Here is a 19,639-nt window from a genome sequence, read left to right as displayed (position 1 = left end):
TATGCTTCAAAAGCTAAGAAAATAAATGTATTGATTTATTTTTCCGCCTAAAAGCGAGATACGGTGGAGGTAATTAATGGCGACCTGAGTGAAAAGGCGCTCTCTCTCTCTCACACGCACATGCACACGCTAACAGACTCACTCAATCAGCATGTTGACCAGGGCACAATCAGTTGTTTTCACACCTGCCTGCACAGGTGAAACGCTAATAAGTCACTTGTTTCACATTCCTGCTAACAATTTGGCTGACAAACACGTCATCCACAGAACTATAGCCCTTCAGCAGCAATCACTCCATTATTGAGCCTTTTTGACCCTCTGGGGCCAACGTAGTTCTTCAATCATAAAACAAAAGCCATCAAATTGAGTCCCTGGTGGATATTTATCCTCCTGAGGACCAGTGTCCAACACAGTGAACATTTGTTTTTAGTGTATTTCTTATGTTTTCCCATTATGCAAAACAAAAGTGTCCACCGCAGAATTATTTTTGTGACCACCCCTGCTAATCCATGTCCAACCCCACTCACAAATAATACAGCTACTCACAATTCACATAATTACTTGAATTTTCGATGTTGCATTTTGTTTAAAAGTACAGTACTTACAAAAATGTCATTTATTAGCGGGGATATAATCTCACGGTAGGATATTTTGTTGGTATTAGGGCCACGGTACAATATTATTGTGTTATATGTCGCCCCAAAAATACTTACAAATGCCACAGTGTGTAAAATGAGTGTTAAGGATAAACACACTACTGTTGAACACCAACATAATGCTCAAATTTTCTAACAATATTTATTACTAAAAAACATGTACTTTTAAGTGCAAAAATAGTGCAGGAACATATACTGTTTCAAGTAAATATAAAAACAACTTACAGTTGAGTGTCTCTAAAGTGACAATGTAAACATTCAGTGTAAAACAATAATGTTAATGTTCACATAATGTGCCTCCAATCTTTTCTTTTTGAAATCCTTGCGAATGTCAAAGGAAGGGAGGTCAAGGTGAGCAGTAATGTCTTGGTGATGATGAATTGTTTTAATCAGAGGTGTCAAACTCATTTTAGATCGGGGGCCACATGGAGAAAAATCTACTCCCAAGTGGGCCGGACCGGTAAAATCACAGCACGATAACTTAAAAATAAAGACAACTTCAAATTGTTTTATTTGTTTAAAAATAGAACAAGCACAATTGCACAAATCATAATGTTGGTTGTTTTTTTTTTTTTTACAATTACCTGTTGCGGTTAATAGTTGATATACTTTATTTGTCGTTATTTATCTTTTTTTAATAAATTATGTGATAATGTTCATCAGTCAAGTCATTGGTGTTAAAGGCCTACTGAAACCCACTACTACCGACCACACAGTCTGATAGTTTCTATATCAATGATGAAATCTTAACATTGCAACACATGCCGATACGGCCGGGTTAACTTGTAAAGTGCAATTTTAAATTTCCCGCTAAACTTCCGGTTGAAAACGTCTTTGTATGATGACGTATGCGAGTGACGTCACTAGATAAACGGAAGTATTGGTACACCTTTGAATCCAATACAAAAAAGCTCTGTTTTCATCTCAAAATTCCACAGTATTCTGGACATCTGTGTTGGTGAATCTTTTGCAATTTGCTTAATGAACAATGAAGACTGCAAAGAAGAAAGTTGTAGCTGGGATCGGTGTATTAGCGGCTGGCTGTAGCAACACAACCAGGAGGACTTACTTGGATAGCAGACGCGCTAGCCGGCGACCGCATGGATGATCGGGTGAAGTCCTTTGTCGCGTCGTCGAGTGCTGGAACGCAGGTGAGCACGGGTGTTGATGAGCAGATGAGGGCTGGCTGGCGTAGGTGGATAGCTAATGTTTTTAGCATAGCTCTGTGAGGTCCCGTTGCTAAGTTAGCTTCAATGGCGTCGTTAGCAACAGCATTGTTAATCTTCGCCAAGCTGGAAAGCATTAACCGTGTAGTTACATGTCCAGGGTTTAACAGTATTGTTGATTTTCTGTCTATCCTTCCAGTCAGGGGTTTATTTATTTTGTTTGTATCTGCATTTGAGGCCGATGCTATCACGTTAGCTCCGTAGCTAAAGTGTTTCACCGATGTATTGTCGTGGAGATAAAAATCACTGTGAATGTCCATTTCGCGTTCTCGACTCTCATTTTCAAGAGGATATAGTATTCGAGGTGGTTTAAAATACAAATCCGTGATCCACAATAGAAAAAGGAGAAAGTGTGGAATCCAATGAACCCTTGTACCTAAGTTACGGTCAGGGCGAAAAAAGATACGCCCTGCACTGCACTATAGTCCTTCACTCTCACTTTCCTCATCCACAAATCTTTCATCCTCGCTCAAATTATTGGGGTAATCGTCGCTTTCTCGGTCCGAATCGCTCTCGCTGCTGGTGTAAACAATGGGGAAATGTGAGCAGCACTCCAGCTTGTGACGTCACGCTACTTCCGGTAGGGGCAAGGCTTTTTTTTATCAGCGACCAAAAGTTACAAACTTTATCGTCGTTGTTCTCTACTAAATCCTTTCAGCAAAAATATGGCAATATCGCAAAATGATCAAGTATGACACATAGAATGGATCTGCTATCCCCGTTTAAATAAAAAAAAAATAATTTCAGTAGGCCTTTAATGTTCTATCTATCAAGATTAAAAAATTATATCAAAATCAAATTACAGGATGTTATTTATGTAGTTTGATAATTTTCCTCGACTGATGTACTAACATCATGTGGTTTATTTTGTGCATATGTAGCATAATCTACAAAGATACAAAAAATTGCTATTGCAACATCCAGTGGACACATTTAGAACAGCAGTTTCTTTCATTCAAAAATTTCAGGATAATTTTTATACTTAGCAAACTCATCCCGCGGGCCGGATAAAACCTGTTCGCGGGCCTGATCCGGCCCTCGGGCCGTACGTTTGACACACCTGGTTCAAATCTTTCCAAAATTATTTTTCTTAAGAGTGTATAAATACATTCCATCTCATTTAAAAAAAATGTTTTCATGATTGCTCCAAACCTTTCAAAATATGCCCATATCTGCACTGATGCAGGTAAAAAAAACTTACAACTTTGACTGAGATTGAGAAATTCATGATCATTTTCCACTATGCATTTTTAGTTTCTCCAAAATTAGTAATTTTCAGTCGTGTATTTTTATAAAGATGTTGTTTACCGCATGACAATCTTAGATAAAAGTACGTGTGGAGTAAAAAAGTGGTTGAAAAGTGCTGATCTTGGAAATTATGTGTGAAACCTTATCAGTGTTTTTTTTCCTTCTAGTCTTTTTTTGTGCAAAAGCAGAAATAATGTATGCTTTAAAGTCAAAGTTATCTATTGACTGTGTGTTTGTGTGTGTGTGTGTGTGTGCGTTTGTGTGTGCGTGTACGTGTGTGTGTTTATCCCTCTGGTAATTCCTGTCCCGATGGTATCAGTTGCTTTCGAGAAGCCTGTAATCAGCTCATTCTGAGGTGTATCTCATTGAAAGCCGGCGGCCAGTGGGAGGAAAACGAGGAAGAGGGCAGTCGCTACGCTTAAGAGAGTTTGTAAAGAAAAATGGTGCATGGCTCCGCCCCTGGGTTGCACACAAAAATCCTCCCTCGCAATGGCAACCTGTGTGCGGCCATGCTTGACTTTTTTTCCCCATGTTGTCTTTCACTGTTACCGCCTCGTTCTTCTCTGTGGGCACAAACCCCCCACTCCCTCTTGCCGTTTTTCTCGAGTCAGGGAATGACTCAGTCCTTGTGTGCTGTTTCTGATCCTCAGAGGTAATACCGTATGATTTAGTAAAAGCTCCAAATCAGCCTGAAAGACAGTAGAAGAGCATTCATCCTCACAATCACTGGCTAACATCTCCAAACTACAGAATTAATTAATGCATTTTTTCACTACATGGTGGAGCCACAGATGAAACAGCCAAAGTTTTATTTTGATGTTTCTTGGTTAGTTAGTAGGGCTGCACGATTTTGAGAAAAAACCCAATTGCGATTTTTCTTTCCAAAATTGCGATTCGATTTGCGATTTTTATATTCTATACATAAAAATGCGAAAATAACAAGTGTTACTTTTTTTTAGACTGTCAATCAACATATTCTTGTCTCAATGTGCCAGACATTAGAACGATATGCAATAATTTACTCATAAAAATATTTGGCTTTATGCAGACAGACTCAGAGCTTTTGTTTACATCAGGCCTGGGCAATTATTTTGACTCGAGGGGCCAAATTGTGAGAAAATAATGTGTCTGTGGGCCGGTATATCTATTTTTAGGAACACTAATACAAAACCTCACAATAATGTCTGATTGAATGCTAAAAACGTTATGGCAGAGCGCCTTAAACAGAATGGAATTGTATATTTTTTTACTGAATTAGACATCCAGAATGTACATGAAAATACAGAATGTGGGATTTACAATATTAACTATGAACGATAAAACACTGAATATTGACAACATATGAACGTCACCCCCCCTCCCGATCGACATATTTTACAATCAAGCGAAACGCAACAAAAATGCAACAAACACAGCGAAATATGAACATGAAGGGTAAAAAAACCCCCACCTACAATCTGAAATATTTGATATATCACTAAGCTTAGAACTTTGTTGTAAAAATCTCCTTCCGTGTCTGTCTCTGACACTCGCATTTCAGGCTGGCCGCTCTGGAAACACTCCCCACCCACACTGCTTGGTGCCTTGTCTGAGCTGCTGTGACTTAGATGACCATAGTAACTAATTAGATTACCATAGTAACTAGTATATCATGCACAAGCGCAGATTCCGACCATTTAAATACTTTGTATCGTTCAAAACGTAAGGTAATTTGAAAACATCACTGCATATATTAATGTCGGCTTGAGTTTCGTTCTTAAAGATTAAAAAACATTTTTTTTGGTAAAGTTCGGCGGGCCAGATTGAAAAACTTATGTTGGCACATATTGCCCATCTGATTCAAATCTGAAATATTCCAACAACGAGACATTTAGTTTAGTAATCTTACTTTTGTCCTCCTAATTTGTGTTATTTTGCGGTACTACTCACTGGCGATACGCAAGGCTCTCTCTTTGTACTGTGAGTGTTGGCTGAGGCAAAGATTGTGAATAATTGAAAAGAGGGGTCAGTCTGTTCAGTTAATTCCACTGTTAAATAAACACAATCAGGTGCATAGAGCAATGCACAAAGACGTCTTTCTTTCTGTTTGAAGTAAGAGACGAACAAACGCAAGGCTTAAGAATTCTGATTGGCAAACACGTCTGTCACTCAGATGCTGTTGACAGCGGAGGAAAAAAACAATACATATCAGCCTCTTGCGGTTATTTACCACACTAATCAAAACCTAGATGTCGATTCGATTCTGATAATCGTGCAGCCCTATTGGTTAGTTAGCCAGGTTACTAGCATGTTAGCTAGAGCACACAAAACACTTGTTTAACTTGTATTTATTTTGTTTTTTAACATCCATAAAGCAGGGTTGCATTTGCTTTGCTTTTTTTTATTGTCACTATCCTCTATTTTTGCTATAATAAGGTTTTATTTTATCTTGAATAAATAGCTAAATAGTGAACAAAATAGGTTTTTTATTCTATTCCTGTATATTGTTTGTATTTATATACTGTGTTGGTATTTTTTAAATATTTTACATTTATTTATTGTATTTATGATACACAGAGGAAGGTTGCATTCACTTTCCTTTTATAAATTGTCCTATTTCCTATTTTTACCATTATAAGTTTGATTGTATCACGTATGAAATACAAAATAGCAAAAAAAGCATGCTCAATGAAATACAAAATAGCAAAAAAAAACATACTCATTATATTATATTGTTAAATATATAAGTATATGTTTTTGAAAAAACCAAAACATTTCCTACTTGTTTTACTTTAATTTATTGTCTTAACATGCACAGGCAAAGGTTGCATTAATTCTCACTGCTCATGCAAACATTTTATTTTATTATTCTTCACCTGAGTCTAGAGCACAAGTAATACTGGAAATTAGTTAGTTTGCCAGCTTTATGCACAGATTATTCAACTGGGATTAGGGCCGGTTTGAGGCAGGCATATACATACAAACCCCGTTTCCATATATACAGTGCAGTGCATCTAAGGCGCCATTAATGCTGAAAGGTACATATAGGTTTTGGAGCAACATATGTTGCCATCCAAGCAACGTTACCATGGACGCCCCTGCTTATTTCAGCAAGACAATGCCAAGCCACGTGTTACATCAACGTGGCTTCATAGTAAAAGAGTGCGGGTACTAGACTGGCCTGCCTGTAGTCCAGACCTGTCTTCCATTGAAAATGTGTGGCGCATTATGAAGCCTAAAATACCACAACGGAGACCCCCGGACTGTTGAACAACTTAAAGGCCTACTGAAATGAGATTTTCTTATTTAAACGGGGATAGCAGGTCCATTCTATGTGTCATACTTGATCATTTCGCGATATTGCCATATTTTTGCTGAAAGGATTTAGTAGAGAACATTGACGATAAAGTTCGCAACTTTTGGTCGCTGATAAAAAAGCGTGACGTCACAGGTTGTGGAGCTCCTCACATCTGCACATTGTTTACAATGATGGCCACAAGCAGCGAGAGCGATTTGGACCGAGAAAGCGACGATTACCCCATTAATTTGAGCGAGGATGAAAGATTTGTGGATGAGGAAAGTGAGAGTGAAAGATTAGAGGGCAGTGGAAGCGATTCAGATAGGGAAGATGCTGTGAGAGGCGGATGGGACCTGATATTCAGCTGGGAATGACTAAAACAGTAAATAAACACAAGACATATATATACTCTATTAGCCAAAACACAACCAGGCTTATATTTAATATGCTACAAATTAATCCCACATAACAAACACCTCCCTCCTCCCGTCCATATAACCCGCCAATACAAATCAAACACCCGCACAACACACTCAATCCCACAGCCCAAAGTACCGTTCACCTCCGCAAAGTTCATACAGCACATATATTTCCCCAAAGTTACGTACGTGACATGCACATTGCGGCACGCACGTACGGGCAAGCAATCAAATGTTTGGAAGCCGCAGCTGCGTACTCACGGTAGCGCGTATCCAACTCAAAGTCCTCCTGGTAAGAGTCTCTGTTGTCCCAGTTCTCCACAGGCCAATGTTTATCCAACTCAAAGTCCTCCTGGTAAGAGTCTCTGTTGTCCCAGTTCTCCACAGGCCAATGGTAAAGCTTGACTGTCATATTTCGAGAATGTAAACAATGAAACACCGGCTATTTGTTTGTGTTGCTGCAGCCGGCCGCTAATACACCGCTTCCCACCTACAGCTTTCTTCTTTGCTGTCTTCATTGTTCATTAAACAAATTGCAAAAGATTCACCAACACAGATGTCCAGAATACTGTGGAATTTTGCGATGAAAACAGACGACTTAATAGCTGGTCACAATGGTGTCCCAAAATGTCCGCTACAATCCGTGACGTCACGCGCAAACGTCATCATACCGAGACGTTTTCAGCAGGATATTTTGCAGGAAATTTAAAATTGCACTTTACTAATCTAACCCGGCCATATTGGCATGTGTTGCAATGTTAAGATTTCATCATTGATATATAAACTATCAGACTGCATGGTCGGTAGTAGTGGGTTTCAGTAGGCCTTTAAGCTGTACATCAAGCAAGAATGGGAAATAATTCCAATTTAGAAGCTTAAAAAATGTGTATCCTCAGTTCCCAAACGTTTACTGAGTGTTGTTAAAAGGAAAGGCCATGTAACACAGTGGTGAACATGCCCTTTCCCAACTACTTTGGCACGTGTTGCCGCCATCAAATTCTAAGTAAATTATTATTTGCAAAAAAAAAAAAAAGTTTATGAGTTTGATCATCAAATATCTTGTCTTTGTAGTGCATTCAATTGAATATGGGTTGAAAAGGATTTGCAAATCATTGTATTCCGTTTATATTTACATCTAACACAATTTCCCAACTCATATGGAAACGGGTTTGTATATGAGGTAACTAAATATGATTGGATTTCGTTTCTGACAACTTTTAGTCTTGTTTTTAATTCGTCGACACTGGTTTACTGAGGGGATGGGTGTGTGTGTGTGCATGTGAAAGGGTGAAAGGGGGCTAACTGGGATTGTTCTTCAGGGTTGTTTATTATCATGGTGAAGGTCCATTTGTAACAGTGTCCTCTAACTAATAAGCAGTAAGAATTCAACAATATCTGGTTATCCTTGTAAAAAATAGATAGCTTGTACTAAAACATCTTTCCTCCTCACATGTTTTCATTTTTTTTCTTTGCCTTTTTGCCACCTTTGTGTGATTACCATCCACAGCTTTGACTTGACTTTCCACTCCAATATGGAATATTCCCCCAATATTGTCTTGTATGCAGTGTGAGTCAAGGCCAGAGCGAGTTCTGCTAATGCTAAAACCCTACATAAGAGTGTTTTACAAATGACAGCTATTATTTATTGCCACATTATACAGCCAAACATATGCACTTTCCGAAATATAGCCTTGTGACGACACTTTATGTAAGTTGAACATGCTGCAAACGACATGATATCAGCCGTAACAATGCAATGCACCGAGGAGAAAGTACTCACAGCAGCAGAATGTTCAAACTAATTGCACACGGTGATGTAAGCGCTCGAGGACACGCTCTCCTCTCTCAATGTTGTTGCTCCTCGATGTAGTCGTTGTTGCTGCTACAAGTTTACTGCATTTATAAAACCCAAGCTTGCTGCAGTGACTGTGAGCTTAAGATAAATAAACTTTTTTTTTTTTTACACTTAGGCTTTCCAATAAAAAAATACTGGATGTAGAATTAATCAGTTCCAGGGTCAACCTGTCATCATCATACAACCTTTATTAGCTATGCACTAGCGTTTAACTTATTTTTACTGTTGCATGACAGTTAAGACTAAACAAGACCAAAATTAAAGAACACATTTTTTCATCTTCTCTTGACACGGATGCTTAAAGGACCCAGAGCGCCCAGATGATCAAAGTTTAACTAACAATTTTTTTTACTGTACGTTTTCTTTTCTCCTGAAAACGAATCTGGTAGTCATTTCTGTTAATTCGTTTTTGAGTAATCGGTAGATAACTCACTGTACGTGGAACTAAGGCTGGACGTTTATGGCAAAAATAATAATCATTGTTATTTTGATTGATATTGAAATCACAATTAATAACACAATTTTCATTCATTTGAAAACCTGGGTATTTATTTTACCACCAAAAATCAACATTAAATATAATTTCAATGAACAATCACCTACAGTATAGTATCAAAAACAACAATAATTGAAATAAAAATAATAGGTACAACATTTATCCATCCATCCATCTTCTTCTGCTTATCTAAAGTCGGGTCGCGGGTACAGCAGCCTAAGCAGAGAAGCTCAGACTTTCCTTTTTCCAGCTACTTGGTCCAACTATTTCTGGGGGATCCTGAAGCGTTGCCAGGCCAGCTCCAATATGTCCTGGGTCTTCGCCATGGCCTCCTACCGGTTGGACAAGACGCCTAGGGGGAATTCTGACCAGATGCCTGAACCACCTCATCTGGTTCCTCTCAATGTGGAGCAGCAGCGGCTTTACTCTGAGCTTCTCTCGAATAATAATAATGGATTAGATTTATATAGCGCTTTTCTAGACATTCAAAGCGCTTCACAGAGAAGTGAGAACCCATCATTCATTTTTACAACTCATTCATTCATCATTCATTCTCCGGTGTGAGCAGCACCGGGGGAAAGGGTGAAGTGTCCTGCCCAAGGACACAACGGCAGCGATTTTTTTTTGGATGGAGGCAGGGAGCGAACCTGCAACCCTCAGGTTTCTGGCACATCCGCTCTACCCACTACGCCACGCCGCCCCTAAATGAATGAATGACAGAGCGTCTCACCCTATCTCTAATAAGAGAGAGCCCCGCCACTCAATGAAGGAAACTCATTTCGGCCGCTTGTACCCGTGATCTTGTTGTCCTTTCGGTCATAACCCAAAGCTCATGACCATAGGTGAGGGTGGGAAAGGTAGATCGACCAGTAAATTGAGTCTCTGCCTTTTGGCTCTGCTTTTTTTTCAACACGATGGACCGATGCAGGGTCCGCATCACCAAATCCGCCTGTAGATCTCACGATGCACTCTTCCCTCACTTGTGAACAAGAACCAAAGGTACTTGAAATCCTTCACCTGCGGCAGGATCTCGTTTCCAACCCGGAGATGGCACTCCACCCTTTTTTGGATGGGACTGGGACTTGGAAGTGCTGATTTTTTTCCCCAATCGCTTCACACTCAGCTGCAAACCAATACAGTGAAAGCTGAAGATTCTGGCCAGATGAAGCCAGCAGGACCATATCATCTTTTAAAAGCAGAGACCTAATCCTGCAGCCAACAAACTGGATCCCCTCAACACCCTGATTGCGCCTAGAAATTTTGTTCATAAAAGTTGTAAACAGAATGAGTGACAAAAGTGTCCCACCCTTACAGGAAAACGGGTCCAACTTAAGTCAGACCACTAGAGGGAGCACTCCAAATGCTAGTTCCTCTAGGGACTCCAAAAAGAGTGGGTACTCAGAACTACCGTTTGGTGCGTAAGCACAAACAACAGTCAGGACCCGTCCCCCCACCTGAAGGCAAAGGGAAGCTACCCTCTCGTCCGCGGGGTTAAACTTCAACGTACAGGCTCTTAGCCACAAGGCTACAAGTATAGCCACCCCCGCTCGTCGCCTTTTACTGCTGGCAAAGCCAGAGTGGAAGAGAGTCAAGCCTCTCTTGAGAAGACTGGTTCCAAAGTCCGAAGTGAGACCTACTATATCCAGCCGGAACTTCTCCACCTCGTGCACCAGCTCAGGCTACTCCCCTCCCCCCCAGCGAGGTGGCGTTCCTTGTCCCAATAGCTAGCTTCTGTAACCGATGGTCGTACCGCCAAGGGCCCTGCCTTTGACTGCCGCCCAGCTCGCAAAGCACCTGACCTCTTTGGCCCCTCCTATGGGTGGTGAGCCATTGGAGGGATATTCAAAGCAATAAATTAAAAGAACAAAAGTAGCATAACTAACTATACAATTAAGTTTTTCCATTTACATTTTTTTTAGTTTCCTTTTTTTACCTTTTAAATGATTTTACCACCAAAAAGTGTGTGCTTTTTGTGTCATAAATACAATTGTATTCAATCATTGAAATAAAAATAATAGGTACAACATCCATCCATCCATCCATCCATCCGTCCATCCATCGTCTTCAGCTTATCCAAAGTCGGGTTGCGGGGGCAGCAGCAGCCTAAGTACAAAAGCCTAGACTTTCCTTGTACTTGCTACTTCTTCCAGCTCTTCCCGGGAGATGCCGAGGTGTTTCCAGGCCAGCTGGAGGACATAGTCTCTCCGTGTCCCGAGTCTTCCCCGTGGTCTCCTACCGGTTGAACGCGCCCTGAACATCTGGGGGGCATTCTGACCAGATGCCCGAACCACGTCATCTGGCTCCTCTCGATGTGGAAGAGCAGCGGCTTTACTCTGAGCTTCTTGCGAATGACCGAGCTTCTCACCCTATCTCTAAGAGAGAGCCTCGCCACCCAACGGAGGGAACTCATTTCGGCCGCTTGTACCCGTGATCTTGTTGTCTTTTCAGTCATAACCAAAAGCTCATGACCATAGGTGAGGATAGGAACGTAAATCGACCGGTAAATTAAAAGCTCTGCCTTCCAGTTCAGCTCCTTTTTCACCACGATGGACCGATGCAGCATCTGCATCACTGCAGACGCCGCACTGATCCGCCTGTCGATCTCACGATCCACTCTTCCCTCACTTGTGAACAAGACTCCGAGGTACTTGAACTCCTTCACCTGAGGCAGGATCCCATCCCTAACCCAGAGATGGCACTCCACCCTTTTCAGGGCGAGAACCATGCCGAGGATCGGACCAAGGGCCCTGCCTTCGTCTGCCGCCCAGCTTGCAAAGCACTTGATCTCTATGGCCTCTCCTATAGGTGGGGATCCCTTTGGAAGGATAGTAACATCAACGAATTAAAATGACAAAAACAATATAAATAACTATACAAAGTTTTTCCATTTTGATTTTTTTTTATTTAGTTTTTTACTTTTTAAAATTGTGTCATAAATACAATTTTATTCAATCAATCAATCAACATGTACGTACAGTATATAGCCCTCAATCACTAGTATCTCAAAGAGTTTTACAAACTCACAACGACCTCCCCTGATCTAAACCCACAAATGTTTGTTAATTAAATACAAAACTCCTCACATTTATTTGTGCAACTCATTTTCGGACAATTTTGAACAGTCTTTTAAGTCAATGCATAATCATTTTTTAAATGTATCAATAAGTGCTTTAAGTACGTTATGATTGTATTTTTGAAACCTTTATTTTGTTAGCGCAGTTAGACCGGATGTTGGGTACAGCGCTGTTATTGTGAAAGGGGGAAGTGTGCTGCTGTTCTGAGATTAAAGCTGATGACGTGAGACTGTTTTAAAAAAAAAAAGAAGTTGCGACTGCAGTCCTGTTGTGATTATTGATTAGACATACTAGTGTTGTATCAAATAAAAATTAGCAACCATGATCAGATTCCAAACTTCGAGTTGACGTGGTCTTTTTTCACTCAAATGCTTACTCATTCATTTCGCTGTTAAAAGCTCAAGAATTTGCATGCATATTGCATGGCCTCTTAATTGTTTTTTTGATTATAATAGTTTTGTATTTGTGAGAAAATCTAAACTGAAATCGAGATTAAAATTGTATTAATTTGTTCAGTCCAGCTCTATGTGGAAAGTTCCCTTTCCATCGGTAGACTCGATATGCCGCCCCCTGTGATGTGGCATCGTGTTCAGAACTAGAGCCCATTTCCCAGCATAAACAGTGTGGATAAAGGCATGCAAAACTATTATTTTGATCACTTGATTGCATGTTTTTGTCACCTTGGTCCATGGTTACTTCAAAACTGATTTGGTTAACATTATGAGCAAATTAGAAATCTAAAATGTCCGTTCTTCTTTCTCCGTTTTTCCGAAGTCTTTCTCCCCCGTGGGCGCTCCTGATTATTGGCATCACATCTGGCTTGATTCCTTTACACGTTTTAAATCCAAACTCCGACCAAAATCCGTTTTTACAGTCAGGTTAAAAATTATCCCTGCTAATTACACTACTCTCACTTGGTCCGTCCTATTTTGCGTCAATTTGAAAGTAGAGGTCTATAATTTCCTTCTATTCCCATTATTTGGAAATGTATGCTGGCTGAAACCCTTCTTTAGTTGTATTGCTGCAACAATGCATCTGGCAGACATATTTGATCATTCTTTCAAATTCTACGCTTAAATATCGTAATTCGGGATGATGATGCTACCAAAACACAGTATACGCGGTATGAAATTGCCTCTAGTCTTCTATAGGTGACATCAGCAGGCTGATGCATGCCGGCCCACATTTTGGAGCTAAAAGTGTGCATTCCAAAATGTGCTGAAACTTGTTATAAAACAAGCCTAAAATCACTACTGTGTCTCTTTTGGGGGGAAATTTTACATGTGGCATCAATTTTAGGTCCAGAACTATGAAATAAGTGCCAATGTTGTCAGCATTAGAGGGGCCCTTTAACTGTCACACGTGTAAAAATAAGTAATGTACACACATTTAGGTTTGGTGGTTGCCTAGGAGGTTAGTCGCTTCTCACGCACACTCCCACAAATCCATGGACTCCAGCCATGTTGTACTAAGCCACCAGGACCGAGACGCTAATGTACAGCTCTCTTACATTACAATTAATTAACGTATTGTTGACTCTAGCTATATTGCCAGAACATGTGTGTTCATCTAGTCTACGTAACCTACATCTTACATTTCCTAATTACATCATCATCACGGTCATCACATGTTAGCACCATCAATTGGGATAGCATCACACACACAGACACAAAAAATAAAAATAAAAATAAAAAACAGTACTTTTTTAGAATAGGGATTTCTAAGAACTAAGAACAGTGGTTTCTACCAGGCAACCAAACTTAGTTACATACATGATGCATTTTTCATAACATAGACACACGGTGCATAAGCAGATGGCAAGAAATATGATTTGCAGGTTGTAGGCAGAATTTTGCTGATTATTGGTGTTAAACTTCAGATAGTATGACTTTCCACTGGGTTTTACTGTACATTTGAAGTTCTGGCACCACTCCTGGACTTTTGAGCCTGTTAGTGTTGACGTTCCGCTTTAATGGCGGTCGTCAATATGGTTTGACTTTGTTTGAGAAGACACTCTCAGACAATTTATACATTCTCCAATCAGAACAATTTAATTCTGGGCTTTGAATGGATAGACTAATCTGTCATACTGGGGAACTTTAAAGTGCACTTAAGATATCTGGAGTGCACTTTTACGCAGTGTGTGTTTTAGTCTTTGAATACATGAATAGTCTGGAAAGAAGATGGATACAATCCCACAAATGAAGGAGAACAGTTTTTTTGTTTTATAATGATGCTTCTTGACTTTGCTTTTGACTTTGTCTAGTGTTGCCCTCTGACTGCTGCTGTCATCTGTATGCAGCAAACAAAGGTTGCCTGTCAAAAGTCTTCCAAGTATGCCAGTAATTTTGGCAGCTGTAACTCAAATCAGGATTCAATCCAGATTGATTCATAGCACATTAACAGATTACGTGTTTACATGTGTTTACATGCATACATCTCAGTCAAACCGTATCCAGTTTAGACATATTTTTATTTTATATGTTTTGAAGCTTGAATTTCAAGACATGATGCAAATCATGTTTAATATAAAATCCACATTCATTTAAGTTTAGATGTGTGTCGTATACAATTTTATCTGCATAGCTTTGAAAAATGCTTTTTTTTGTTCTTCAGAAGCTCTATGGTTAAATCGTCTTTAATCTTGATTTTTATCCAGATTGAGAATATGGAAATTGCACTTGCATAAAAATCTGCATGTAAAATCACAATTAACATCTTGAGATGCGTACCTCTCAGTCAAAACGTATCAAGTTTAGACATGTTTTGCTAATTTTATGGTCTGAAGTTAGAATACACAACTAGATTTATTCCAGGCTGAATATAAATGTGTGGTTTTAGATGTTTGTTGTATCAAATGTTCTCTGTTTTGCTTTGAAAAACACAATTTAGGTTTTGGTCCAAAATTATAGGTTATACCATCTTTAAACCTGATCCAATCCACATTAAGAGTATATGCAAAATGTATTCTATAGATAGATAGTACTTTATTGATTCCTTCAGGAGAGTTCCCTCAGGAAAATTAAAATTCCAGCAGCAGTGTACAGAATTGAGATCGAATTTAAAAAGTAAAAAGTAAATAATGGAAATATAATAGAAAATATTACAATAAGAATAAAAAGAAAAAGCAACAATAAGAATCAAAATATAACAGTATGTTATATTAACAGATGTTGTATTGGATTGGTTTCAATCCATATTGTATTGTGGCAGTAATTTTAGCAATATAGCGTCTAATGTAAAATCCTCCTAAAGTCGCATATAAATTTTACATATGAAATCCCAATTAACGTGTTTAGATGCGTACCTATCAGTTAAACCCTATCCTGTTTAGCCCTATTTTGCTAATTCAATAGTTTTAGGCTAAAATGTCAAACCAGACTTAATTCCGACATAGATCTTTGTTATATCAAATCTAATCAAAAGTTATATGGTTTAACCAACCTTAATCTTGATCTGATCCAAATTGAGAGTACCTGCAAAGTCTGCCCTTTAGATGGAAGACTGGATTTGGTTCAATTATTAATATATTGTATTATGGTAGTCATTTTAACAATGTAGCATTTCATGTAAAATCCTATCAGTCAAATGTTATGTAGTTTAGACAAAATTTGCTATTTCCATGATCTTAAACTGGAAAGTCAATCCAAAATTCAGGCATTCATATATTAGCCATATCAAATCTTATCTGCTTTGAAAAACGCAGTTTGTGTGTTTGTCCCAAGTTTTAAAAATCAGATATAATCCTTATTTGATCTAGTTTGAAAATGTGGATTTTACCTTGTTTTGGCATTGAAATATTTGTCAAATCTTATCTGACTTGAACAAAATCTTCTATATATATAAACAGGATTTAATTGGTGGTAAAGCATATTGTAGTATAGCCGTAATCTACCAATGTAGTGTTCTATGCAAAATCCCCCCAAAGCTTTGTAAATTATTTACATGTTTAGATGCATACATCTAATTAAAAACCTATCCATAATTTGCTATTTTATTTAGGGCTTGAAGCTGTAACCTAAAACCTAAACGTTTAATCGAGATCACATCCAGTTTGTGTTATTCATTCATTTTCTACTGCGGTGGTCCTGGTTAGGATCACTGGTTGTTAATCAACTGTAAAAAAAAATAAAAATCAATATTATATATATATATATATTTCAAAATATGTATTTTTTAATAAACAATATTTAACATATATACATTTTTATTTTTATTTTTATTTTTTGTCATATCCAGTTTTGCTGCAGCTGGCTAACGACGCCTTTCCCCGGGACATGACGCTGGCGCTGTCCTATTTACTGGCCCTGCCTCAGGTAGGTGGATACACACGTCAAACACCAAGTGAAAGTGGAGCGGAATTTCCATCAGGCTTCAAATTCTGTCTACTATTATAGGAAGTTAACCACTGTAGAGGAAGTGTAAAAAGAAGTAAACTACTCTAAAGGAAGTGTAAAAAGAAGGTTAACGCTGTATTTATATTTATATTTTTATAAATTGAACACAAATTCATGACATGCCAGGTCTACCTGTTCTACATAACTAAAAATAAGTCAATGCAATGTCCTTTAGGTTTGATGTGTTCTTGAGAGGCGAGTCTCTTTGCAGTGACACAACCACAAATTCAGTTCTGGACATTGTAATATTCAATGTCTTAAAATAAAGGATGTTGTGTCTTCCTGTACTGCAGCGCCATTCATTTAACAGTCAACTTGATAAACACGATAACCCATCATCGCTCATTCGTCGCACGCCCTTATCTCGACTCGGGTTTTGTTGCTGATAGCGTGGAGACACTTCAAGGCTTCGTCGTCGCTCGAGCTCGATGATAGAGTGATCAGCACCTGACGTGGAAACCAAAGGCTGTCACAAGTGCTTTTTATTCCTAAAACTGACAGGACGAGTGGCGTACAAGCCTGGACAAAAAGTAATTGGACACCTGGCAGTTACATCTAAGAAGCAGTAACTTTATTCTGGATTAGATCCAGGATGTTTGGCAGCAAATTAATATAATCTGTTAAATCATAATTAAGGTGTTTAGATGCTTGGATCGTAGTCAAATCGTATCTAGTACAGACACAATGTGGTATTTCTATAGTATAAATCTGGAAGTTCAAGACAGATTTAATCCAGATCTGATCAATGTTTAATTTGAAATGCATTTTTTTTTCTCTTCGAAAAAAATTCATATATTCATTGATTTAGTTGTTTGTCATATCAAAGTTGATTTGCTTTGCATTCAAAAATGCAATTTGTGTTTTGGTCAGAAGCTTCATGGTTAAATTTTTAATCCTGATCTGATCTGGTCCAGATTATATCATGGCAGCAATTTAACGTTCAATGTGAAATCATTGTTGAATCTGATTTGAACAAAATCTAGTTTATGTACTCAGGGTAAGTAGTTGTAATGTCAGAGCAACTTTAATCCATATTTGATTCCGATCTATAATGTAAAACATGTTTATGGGTACCCAATTTGGTACTTTTATAGGTACTGACAGTCCGTCAGTTTGGGGCCAGGAAAAAACTTGGTAGCCACGATGAGCAAACATACACATGTTACGACACAGAAACCAAAATACTTTTAAAGGGGGGGGCATCTGGTGTCGAAGCTGCGGCCCTTCTGGCGCTGCCCCATCCGTTGCACCTCAAGGGGTTTAGTGGCAAAGGTGTGGTGGGGTAGAGGTATGTCTGCATATCTGTGTGTGGCAGTACATGGAGTGTGTGTGTTATGATGTTATGCAGTTAGCGATTCAATTCTGAGATCACCACAGCCTGTGTGCCCACAGCTCTACTAAAAAACAAAAACAAAAAAGAGCCCATTTAACCTAATGGCAAAGAACATAAAGCACAACTCACTGTTAAATAAAATATTATGTATATGTTTTTAAACAATTAACATTTATTACCTCATCAATTCAAATGGAAATGTACCTATCCCTACATAAATTTCAGCTAGAGTATTTCAGATACTCTAGCTTCAAACCACTTTTCAACTGGATTTGCTCTCGACTGCGCTTTGGCAGCGATTCAATTGAACATGTTTTGATGGCAAGTCATAATTTTAATTATACAGCGCTGATTCACAATAACTGTCAGGGTGCTTTCCACCCATGAAAAGAAGCCAAATGCGCCCTAATCAGTCAGCACTTTGGCGATGGAGGCAAGGAAAAACTCTTAATAAGAGAATTAAACCACAGCTTCCTCTTATTCTCAATTCAAGGTCCTGGACGCCAACATGTGCTTTGACAAGCAGTGCCACTCTGCCCTTTCCCTCCAGCTGGCGGCATACTACTACTCCCTGCAGATCTACAGCCGCCTCATGCCCTGCTTGAAGGACAAGCACCACAGTCTCTACCAGGTCAGTGAATGCATCACTTTCTCCTCTCATGTTGTTTGTGTGTGGGCTGTTGATGATGTGAGGCAGAGAGTGAGTTTGCGTGAATAGGCCTTGATTAAAAACGAGACAGCGTGTTATTTATTTTCCCCCCTCTAAGGACTGCATTTTGCTCAAGAAGAATAGCGGATAGCAGAAAGCAGTGTGGTTTTGTTGGAATATAAATTAGCGCGTCATCTGCATTGCATTTTGTAGCCGTGTGGTGGAAATGGGTCGCTTGTGGAGCGAGGAGCCTTGATGCAGACTTCAAATGCCACCATTGAGTCCCATTTAGCAATCTTAATGCTCTTTCAGTGTTACTGAGTAACTAACATATATTTTTCATGTCCTCGTGCTGGACTTACCATGAAACAAGGCCATAGGCCAGTGGATCGAATCACTGACAATTTCATCCCCAAGAAATAAAATGTAAAAATTAATGAGAACAATAATTGTGGAGTAATCTTTTTAACCAGTTTCCCTGCAAATTTAATAAATACGATTCAAAAGGTTAATTTAAACTACTTTGAACACTAGAACACTTACATTTGTTGTTTGTCCCTGTTTCCAAAAAGTAGAATTTATCATGAAATAGCATTATTTAAATCCTTCAGAAATATTATATTGTTTTTACATATGTTTTATACTTCTTAACCCAACTGCACTTTGTTTATGTTCTTTATAAAAGTCGTGTCCCTGGGTTTTCACTCAGTCCTGTTACCCTAACACACCCCTCCAAAAAGTCACATGGTCCACAGGAAGTTGCATGATTTAAAACAGGGGTCGCCACACCGTCGATCGACAAGAAAACATTTTTATGACATCAGTGCCACCCCTGCAAACAGGGACATATTTTAACTTGTTATGTTTGCATGACGTGCACATCTAAAAAAAAATAAAAAAAAATAAAAATGTTTTTAAGGTGCAGCAATGCATTAAGGCTGACTGTTGCAATGAATTGGACATTTTCCATTATCCAACTTCTAACAACTTTCCCCTGAACCACGACCAC

At 38.8% G+C, this 19,639-nt stretch overlaps 1 protein-coding gene across 2 annotated transcripts in view; it reads left to right on the top strand.

Moving 5' to 3' along the window:
• The window catches only part of nbas (NBAS subunit of NRZ tethering complex), a 377,112-nt gene that overhangs the window by 205,660 nt on the left and 151,813 nt on the right, over positions 1 to 19,639 (top strand). For both annotated transcript variants that reach the window (XM_062044717.1, XM_062044716.1), the window contains exons 40-41: positions 16,491 to 16,567; positions 18,475 to 18,612. In XM_062044717.1, coding sequence (XP_061900701.1) covers positions 16,491 to 16,567; positions 18,475 to 18,612 — 215 coding nt within the window. The remainder of the gene's footprint in view (positions 1 to 16,490; positions 16,568 to 18,474; positions 18,613 to 19,639) is intronic.

The sequence above is a fragment of the Entelurus aequoreus genome, linkage group LG04, assembly GCF_033978785.1.
Source record: "Entelurus aequoreus isolate RoL-2023_Sb linkage group LG04, RoL_Eaeq_v1.1, whole genome shotgun sequence".
Lineage (NCBI taxonomy): Eukaryota > Metazoa > Chordata > Actinopteri > Syngnathiformes > Syngnathidae > Entelurus > Entelurus aequoreus.
This window is presented reverse-complemented; position numbering and strand designations above follow the sequence as displayed.